This window comes from Limulus polyphemus, unplaced genomic scaffold (genome assembly GCF_000517525.1).
Source record: "Limulus polyphemus unplaced genomic scaffold, Limulus_polyphemus-2.1.2 Scaffold4511, whole genome shotgun sequence".
NCBI lineage: Eukaryota > Metazoa > Arthropoda > Merostomata > Xiphosura > Limulidae > Limulus > Limulus polyphemus.
In genome coordinates, this window is record NW_013670121.1 from 70,234 (window position 1) to 80,625 (window position 10,392).

Below are 10,392 nucleotides of genomic sequence, written 5' to 3' on the forward strand. Positions count from 1 at the left end.
TCCTCCGGTGCCAACCTATGCCCGCAATACCAATAATATATCTTGAAGGTTAGAATCTCTAATCAAGTGTTGTCTAAAGCATTAAATGATCATACACCAAGACCACTATTTTTAAATTGCCTTCTGATGTGAGGTTTGCTTGATCTTTTTTTCCCTCAAGCACTCAAGTGAACAGCACAGCAGGCCCCTTGAATGACTAAATAAACAACAGTAAAAGTATGCTCCAAACATGCTGAATTTGTCTATAGTAGAGATTCATGATATATGCAAATCATTTACATGTCTCTCATCATATAAAAAAATGAATAACATGGTTTTTATTTGTAAATGAAATTGATGAAAAAATATTAGATTTTATTATTTCCAACATGTATGATATTTTATTATGGTTTCAAAAAAATATTCAAACTATATAAACTCTAAAATATTTGGATAATTTAACTTTCACAAGTTTTAATATTAACTCTTTACAGCACCACTGTCTGAGGAAGGAAATAACACTTCTCCTTTTGAGGATTTTTAGATGTAAAGTTACAAAGTTTAGAGTTAGTTGCATGGTGCTTTATTAAACCATTGTCTTCCCTCTAATCAGCAGTTCAACACCAACAAGAAAAAAAGCTGATGGCAGGTGCTGCCAATCAGTTCCCTTTTCTCTAGTCATCAATTAAAAATTAGTGACAGTGGCAGATAACCTTAGTAGTTTACTATAACAATGACAAGGCAAACAAGTTTAGTGGAAATATTTTGATTACTTAGATAATTGGAATAATCAAAGTTAGTAATAATCACATACCCTAATTTGGGTTAATTGATTGTTGGAATAACTGGAAACACTAATTTTGTTTAACTCTATCGCCCCGTGTATCCTTTACTGCACATGGCACAAGGTTTTAGTGTCTTACATTCAAAATTTTATTAAACTACTTTTTGTTTATATTATACCAATTAGAAAAGCATAATATCTTAGCTAATAATGCTTATTTTAATAGTATACAAGTTTAAGTTCTTAATTCTACAAGTGAATATTAAAAAAATGCTGAATTTCCACTAATTTGACCCACATGACACATTGTCATCATCCCTATTTTATCCAGCATCCCTCAAAAAGCTCAAAATTAATTGTAAATTACTTTATAAAATCGTTATTGCTCAGACAAACCATAATTTTTATAGTCTTCAATTTTGTTTGGTTACAGAGCTATCGAATAGAAAATCAAACTCCTCCTACCACACCCACCTGTCACATCCTTTCTTTCATAATTTGTTGATAGTTCCCTCTTACATTTCATTATATATTACCTATAACCAATAGAAAGCTGAGGTTTTCATCTATCAAGTGATGTATTGTATAACGTTATGTTCTGAACAGTTAAATATCAATTTCATTCAGATTACAAACATCATTCCCATGGCACGACTAGCTTGGATGAATTTGTAATGCCTCTTGTCGCATAATTAGAAAGCCAGGAAAATTCTGAAAGGTAAGTGAATTTATCTACTTTTATTAGTCTGTATTCTTTGGTGCATCATTTAATTAAATAAAAATTATTAAGTGCATTACTATGTATAGTATAAAAAAGTAGGGTTAACTCTCTCTTTGAAACCTGACAGCAATAAGAAGATTGGTTAAGTATTTTATTTCTTGTGTCTTATGTTTATTCTTTATTTATTATTGTAAAAGTAACTAAAATCTAAAAATATGGATCTTTTAAAGTTATTTAACACTAGATTAGGTAAAATATGTAATAATAATATAATTAAAATGGTTCACGAGGCACGCACGCACGCGAGCAGCTCGTAGTAGCTCATGGGTAATGTAATTCAGTAGCGTAACATGACCTGCACGTTCTCCGAGTGATTTACAACTTTTATGGTGTGGAAAGTAGTTGCTCAGTTCAAAGGGCAATAAAATAATAAAATTTAATTATAAATAGATGTATAATGTTATGAACTTAGAGCTACTTAGGAATAAACGAATGTAGTTTCATGTTACAACTTGAAGTCATTCTAGAAAGAGAAAAGGGTAATTTTAGGTTTATTTCAATTTTTTTTTTTATTAGTTATGAGGTAGATCGAATTGACTGATCCCGTTTTGAATTAGGGAAAATAAAATAGCAGATAAACTCTAAAGTTTTACTGAAAGAAAACGTTCGAAATGCATTTAAGGGATTTTAGGGATTTGATGTAATTGCTGCTCATAGTTAATCAATTAAATCACTCAGCTCTGCATGTAAGTTTACTAGAAAGAAAATATTATTGAACTCAAGATTATAACATTGAAAATGATGATACAACATAAATGAGATTTCTATACTGCATTTATACTGAAGAATAAAGCTAGTATATATATATATATATATATATATCACCTTTTATTCTATATTACACTGTAGCATTTATTTAAGTTTTTTTATCTTCTGTTAACAAGTATACATTTTTTTGACTAATTAAAAATAAATTTATTCAATCCTTTAGTTGGTTTCATTTTTAAATATCTTCTTATTTGTTTTTTGTTTTGTTCTAGTGCTTGATTTCAGTCCCGAAGAAGTAAAAACAGTGGTAAGTTTACACTATTTGATAAGTAGGTACAGTAACACCAACTCTAGAAGTATGCCAACATTTTCATTGCTCATGTAATAAAGAACATTGTAACTCAAAGTGGCTGTTGAAGTTAAATATTTATCATACAATTTTTTGTCTCAGATCTAATTAAATTTGATTTTTTTGGTAAATTTATAATGCAATAAAACAAGTAAATCAAAAAGGTTATATTATGTACTATAACCTGAGACATTTGTGAGTGTTGACCTTGAAACCATGTTTCACGTGCTTATTACCTCTCAGTGGCTCAGCAGTGAATCTGATGGATTAAAGTGCAACAAAAATCAGGCTTTGATACCCATTTTTGGCATAGGACAGATAATCCAGTGTGTAACTTAGTGATTAACAGTAAACAAACAAATCACATGCCTAGTCTACATATTACACTGATTATATAATGGGATTAATGTGTGTGTGTCTTTTGTTCTTATCTTATTCATTTCACAACTATAAAGAAAAGTTTGTGTTCAACATTTAAACCAATTTTTTGTTATCTGTATCATTCCAGGAAACAAATTTTTGATAGCACCAATACAGTCACAAACCTAATGACACTACAATACCCCACTTTGTTTAAAGAGATTTTGCCAAAAAATATCTCGTATATCATGAAAACTGATATATACAGATAGATTTTGGTAAAATTCGTTATTAATGTATAATCCAGTTGAATTGAATGGATCAATTGTAAGTAAATGTGATTTTAAATTTCTCAATATAATAGGAGGACTAAGCTTAAAATAAGCATCAAATCTGTGCAAGTACCACAGGTTTGCAGATGTGTTTCATATGGTGAAAAGTTTTATCTACATAGGAAGAAAGTTTAAATACTTCTACTCTTGAAATATAATTTACAATTACAATGTGTTTTTCAAGTGCTGAGCCCCAAGTTCCTGCTGTCACTCACAGGACATCATAAAATCAACTTTTCCACATTTAATTCGGTCCCCACTTCAACCTCAATGAAGAAAGCTCAGTCTGATCTTATCTGGTTTTTTTCACTGTAATTTTCTATAAAGTCTTCATTTGTGTCATTAACATGTCTCAGTTATAGAACAACTAAATTTGCTGTTGTTACAATAGATTTTGGTAAAATTTATTATTAATTTGAATTAGTAGATCATTAGTCAGTAAATTTGGTTTTAAGTTTTTCTTCCAAATGTTTTTATTCAAGCTTATTACCAGAACAAACTATAATAATCTTTTTTTATATTCATGTTATTTTAGTTTTTGATCATTTGTTATACATATCATTTACAAGTTCTTCACATGATTTTGTCACCAATTGATACAGGTGATACATTGTAGTACTGTTGTATGTATTTTGTGCAGATAGCCTTTGAGTAGTTTTGGCATAAAATTCATCAAATAGGTTTGCTTTTAAGGCAAGATAGCAGCAAGATGAAGCAACTGTTACTGCACCTTATTTTCACAGTGTTCAATAACATGCTATAAAATTATCTCTACAAAATCACCAAACATGACTTAATTGTTGAGTGATGACACATAATTTATGAGCTTTAACCCCTTTATATGAAACTACTTGATGTTTTCAGAAGTTGATTTAATTTCAAAAGCAAAAATACAAGACATTTTTAGAATCTGTATTTTCAGGTTATGAATAAAAATTATGAATAACTTTTGTGACATGGGAGATTCACTATTACATTCATGTTATAATAAGCCGCTGGAAGTTTTAGGAATCCGATAGACATGACTTAATATTCTCTATTTACTCAGTTTACTAGATTTCACTTGTTTTCATGTTTTGTTTTTTTGTGCATCCTCTGTTTATCATCTGGGTTGTTCTGTGTTGTGAGTTTTTGAGTCTTATACATATAGCAGTAGCTAATTTTTCTTTTAAGTTTCAGTTTATCAAAGTGGGCACTTGGACAGAAATTTTCTTTTCATCCTGCAATTTTAGTCAGGCATAAACAGTAAGAATATATCCACGAGGATTATTTTTATAATATCAAATCTTTTATTTTCTCTTCTGACTTTCTTTGCCTTTTGTAGCATCTGATGCACTTAACATTTTGTTGTAACTAAAGCAAGTAACGTTTTGGCTTTCCTTTGTTCTTAAATGTTCTTTTTTCACAGGAGTGACATAGGCCAAGTTGTATTATAGTTAAATCCTTCCATGGCACATGAAAAATTGCTATAAAAAAGACCTCCTTTCATCATTTCTTCCTGGTGGTTAAAATACTCCAATGGCTTTTAATAGTAAGCTTCCACTACTTACTTTGTCTAAGTTGACTTCCATTTGATTGCTATTTCTGAGATATTCATTCAAGAGTAGTTTCTGTTATTTCACATGTTCATGAAGCTGTTTTTATTCAGCTCTCCTGAGACTTTGTGTGAATTATTTATCACTAAATTCAGTCTTGGATCTCTTTTGTCATACCTAGAAGCAATGATTCATCTATGGATAAATTTGATGAAAATTGATATAGTTACCTATAAACATTTTAAAAGTTTTTTGGAACATTTGCTTATCTTCTGTGAACAAAAATTTAAAACTAAAGCTTCATTTGAGTATGAATACATAAAAATGATGCCTATCACACTACCAACCATCTTCTTTTAGTGTAACATCTTTCACTAGTCTTTCTTGTATTGAGCAAGTTGAAACCCAGAAATTTTCAACAAACTCCAATAAGAATTTGTGATGCAAGTTATCACAGAGATACTGTAATTATTTTCACACTTATCTAATCCCATCAGGGTCTCCATGACTTTTCCAACTTTTGTGATTTCTGAAGGGAATAAAAAATTTTCTCACTAACATCTCAGTCCTTCTGAATGAAAGTGTAAAAATGTTATGATAGCATTTTTTATGTTTAGCAATTCTTCAAATTATAGAGCCAGACATAAAATTTAATGTGGTTGTCATATATACGAAGATTAAAAAATTTGAAGTAATTCTATAATCTAATGGATAAAAAAATCCAACAGTGTGATTTAATGACAAGAAATCTAATAGAACATTGAAAATTATATATACTGAAATCATCAATCAATGTCTGGAGTCAGAATATCAAACAGGAGATCATGCTCCTTAAGGTTGTTTTTAATTAACCATCTGTTTTGTTTAGTTACCTATGAATACTTATATAAATATTAGTGAATTTACAGTAATGTTTTGATATAGATGAAGACTCCAGATACAGATAGTAACAGTTATTTTCCAGAGGAGAGACATAACAACAACAATGATATTTCCAAGGACAGAAAAGACGTACAAGAAAAGCATGCCATATCGAATTTTGAGGTTGGTTACTATTGTTGAATATAAAGAAATTTAAGCATCATGTAATATAAAATGAGATTGGTTCATAAAGCCTTGATATGAAAATCAATTATTCTGGTGAGGTAGATTTATCTTTGAAACACTAAAAGCCTTTTCTTGTTGATTTTGAACTCATGCTATAAATAAAACAGGACTACAAATTTCTTAATGTCCTTTACACATTTCCAGAGTCTTCCACATGATTTAATGCAGAAGTATCAAGGGATCTTGCATAAGCTCTGTTTTCCTGTCATAATTTAGTTTTTCTTGTTGACAGTTGTACTGTTCATTTTGCTTGTGTTCTTTCTTGTGCTACTATTTCCACTACTGTTATGCAATTTGCCTGTAACATGCAGGGTTCATTGTAGCTGCTGTGTAAATTCTGAAGATGTAATGTATTTGTACCATTCTATACTGATATTTTTCTGGTGAGTATCATGATCATGCAAACAGTTAATTTGTGTATGAATTGCCATCTTCTTTTGTTTTTTGACAACGGTCAATTTCTTGTTTAGGCTTAATTACCTTCAGAGTTTGCAGAGCTGAGTTTGTGTGATACAATGTTAGCCCTAATTCTGATAACACTTTATATTTCAGTGTTATTTATCCTTAAGTTTTTGACCATATGTTGAGTTCTTTGGCGAAGGGTGGTCTTCAGCACGTTTTATTTGCTTTGACCTATTGTCAGTCTTATGTCCTGCACTCTATGATTTGTCTTTTTTTTTGTTTAGTCAGTGGTATTTGTTCCTATTTTGAAAGAATGAAATATTTTCAAATTAATAACATCAATTGTCTATGACAATTTCTCACTTCTTGAAGCTTGTTCTATCTACATTAACAAACTGGTTTGTGCAATTAATCCATCCTGTTTATCATAATGTTCCTGACCATGTTAAGCATGGATTTTAGGCTACTTCTTATCAGTTCACTATTTAGCAATGTCTTTGGCCTCCTGGTCTCTTTATCCTTGAGCAGACATCTTACAGGTCAGCATGAAGACAAATTTGTGTACCACAGTGTCTTCAGTTTCAGAATTCTGTCTGCTGCCTCTGGTTATTCTTCAGGCTTGATGAAAACCATCTCTTATGAGGTTTTTCTTTACACTGCCCAACACCCATTGTTAATCATTTCCAGAGTGTCTGGGATTGTGAATAATTATGACTTTGAAACAAACAATATCAAACAAGAAAGACACAATAATTACGTATATACTTAGAATCCGTATATGTACTGATTCATCCAGCCAATAATCTTGCATGTTCTTTAGCCTTTGCAACCTAAATATTTCTCTGTTGTTAAACATCTCTGTTCACGAAACAAGGATTGTCTGAGGTTGTGAAATTATTTGGTGTTATATATATATATCACAGATATCTGTATTCTATCAGTGTTGTATTTTTACAATATATATATATACCTTCAAAACTCTATTTAAAAAACAAAAAAACCTTTGCACTTTCCAGTCATTATCCAAAAGTCATAATGGAGATTGCCTGTAGTAATACCACCCAAAAACATTTGGGATATCCCATCTATCAGACAAAATCCGAAGAGCATATGAGAAACCAGTCAGCAGTCGTGGAACATTCAATAAGGGTACGGAGTCGAGTCCTTACATCCACAATGTCTCAACTCTTACAGCCTTTCACTGTCTGCAGCCAGTTGTGGGAAGGCAGTTACCCTTAAAAAGATGTAATAAAGTTAAAAGTAGAAATAAGATAAAATTAAGCCACCCAAAAAATATATATTTGTACTAAATAATGCTTACCATCCTCCACCCTAATAATTCTACTACATGTTACTCCCAACCTCCATCTTCTTCTGAAAATGACTAATTGCTATTAACAATCAGTACTTTTCACCAAGTATAATATATCCAAAAGAACTTGAAACAGAAAAAAGTAATAATAATAATATATATATATATACACTAATTATTTAAATTTGGATATTAAATCAATAAATGGTAAAGCACAACTAAATATTTTTGATAAGAGAAGAGCATTTAATTTTCCCATCCTTGGTCTGCCCACCCCTAATATAGTGTGGTCCCTCGTATTATTCTGAAAGGCGTTATTAAGTTGCAATTAAAAAGATTTTTAACTGTTTGTAACAACAGCACGTTTTTTTATGGATAATGTTATATTATTGATAACTAAATTAGAAAATAATGGATATAAATACTGGCAAATAAAAAAGTTTTTCACAAGTTTTTATAATAAATTTCAAGATATTTTGTTAGATAAATATTCAATGAGAAAAAACCTTTTTTGTCACTAGAGGTAGGTAGCTACCTTTAATATGTAAGTTAAATTTATTCAGTATAGCTGGTACTGGAAAGACTAACTTCAAGTAGCTGGGCTTGCCTCAGCTATCCCATGCTATACTTGAGTGAGACAATATAAACTACTTAAGGTAGGTCTTGTAGTTCTTTTAAGATCTTTTTTTTTAATAAGCCATTTTCAGAAGAAGGTGGAGGTTGGGAGTAACATGTAGTAGAATTATTAGGGTGGTATTTATTCTGCTTTAAGGATTTTTTAGAACTTTTAAGGGTGGTGGATGGTGAGCATTATTTAGTAGAAATTTATATTTTTTGGGTGGCTTAATTTTATTTTATTTCTATTTGTAACTTTAGTAGATCTTTTCAAGGGTAACTGCCTTCCCACAACTGGCTGCAGACAGTGAAAAGAAGTAAGAGTTGAGATGTTGTGAGTGTAAGCAAGACTACTGACTGGTTTCTCATTTGCTCTTTGGATTTTGTCTGATAGATGGGATATCCTCAATGCTTTTGGGTGCTGTTACTACAGGCAATCTCCATTATGACTTTTGGATAACGACTGGAAAATGCGAAGGTTTTTGTTTTTTAAATAGTTTTGAATGTGTATTAAGTTCATTATTGTTTTATTGTGCTAATTTTGATCACCTATTGACAATTAATGTAATTTATATAATAGTTTTAAAGCTACACTTCTTATTTATTATATATATATATATATATGTGTGTGTGTGTGTGTGTGTGTGTGTGTGTGTATATATAGCATGGTCTCTCCTTCTGTGAGATACCGTATACAGATTCGTACAGTCAGGACACTTACATGTTGCATATATCTAGTGTTTGTCCTAGACAATATTTCACCTCTATACTAGAGCTCCATGAGAGGGTTTGCCATTTGGAAATGGACATAGGATGCTATCTGGTTGCTGAGAAACCTTGACAAGTATTTCTCCCACCTCCACTTGCTTGTTCTCATTAGAGATGACAGAAACAGGACTACTATTATCAGTATGTGTCTCAGCTCAAACCAGGATGTGGATCATCTATATTTTATTCTTCTGTTTGGATGTCCAAACTGTATTATCCTGTCATTGTAGAGCTCATCCTTGAGGATTACTTAGGGATTTCTTTGGCTTTCTCTCAGTACCCACTAGTTTAGCTGGTTGTGTGACTCACTGACCATTTTCAATATGGATTCAGAGGGGCTACTGCATCTGGAGTCGGTACTTTCATAATATTCATCTTATCTGTTCCTTCAAGCACCTTGCACTGCTGGAGCAGGCCATATTATTCTTACTACCTTTTTATGTTTCTATCTGTGGCTCCACAGGTTCAATACACCATCACTGCTCACAAAACTGACACCTTTGCTTCAGTCAAAAAGTTTCATTGGTGAAGAGGGTACCTTACTGACAAGAATTTCTTCTCTCCGAGTGTTCTATACTTCCAGCCTTTTTATGAGGCTGGTCCACTTCACTTGTTCTCTTTCAAATCCAGTACTTAAAATTATTTTCTGGTTCTGGGTCCTGTTGAGACTCTGTATGGCTACATATGTCTTTTAGACTAGATTATTATCTTCTTGTCCCGTAGCTTGTTTTATATTTTTGGCTTCTTTTAATGTTCGTTGGCTCTAACCTTCTTTACGGCACGAGTATTCTTGCTTTCGGTATTTCAGAAGTCTACCTGATTTGAATATTACGTTATTAGAATTAAAATTAATTTCTAACAGGTATTTATCCCTGAAATACCTTCCCCTCCTTACAGCCAAAATCTCATTGTGACTGCTACTTTCAATTAAAACTCAATTAGGGCATGAAAGCAGAGCTTATGTTTGGATGTCCTGATACTTGCACAATGAATCTGGTGAAGAGTTTTGATGCATGCTCTGCAATGCATGAAGGACGTTTGTCACATGTTTTGTTGACAGCATGAATTCAACTCGACAAAGGAAAGCTTTCAGTATTTCAGATGTAAATACCTGTTTGAAATTAATTTTAAATTTAAAAATGTAAAACTTGAATGTTAGCATGGATGAATATGTATATATGTATGTGTGGGAAAATAATTTATAATACTGAATTTTAGAGTAATTAATTACGTTTGCATTAAATTCATTAAAAGGAAAGTATTGTTTTTTAACATATTTTGAATTTTTAAATTTGAAATTAGATACTTGTAATGTATAGCAGATAAATGTTATAAAACTATTCATGGGACTCACATCAGG

General features: G+C 31.3%; 1 protein-coding gene across 2 annotated transcripts in view; it reads left to right on the top strand.

Annotated features, from left to right (window-relative positions):
* The window catches only part of LOC106471275, a 33,255-nt gene that overhangs the window by 17,321 nt on the left and 5,542 nt on the right, over positions 1-10,392 (top strand). For both annotated transcript variants that reach the window (XM_013931867.2, XM_022399886.1), the window contains exons 6-7: positions 2,525-2,559; positions 5,753-5,872. In XM_013931867.2, the coding sequence (XP_013787321.1) occupies positions 2,525-2,559; positions 5,753-5,872 (155 nt within the window). The remainder of the gene's footprint in view (positions 1-2,524; positions 2,560-5,752; positions 5,873-10,392) is intronic.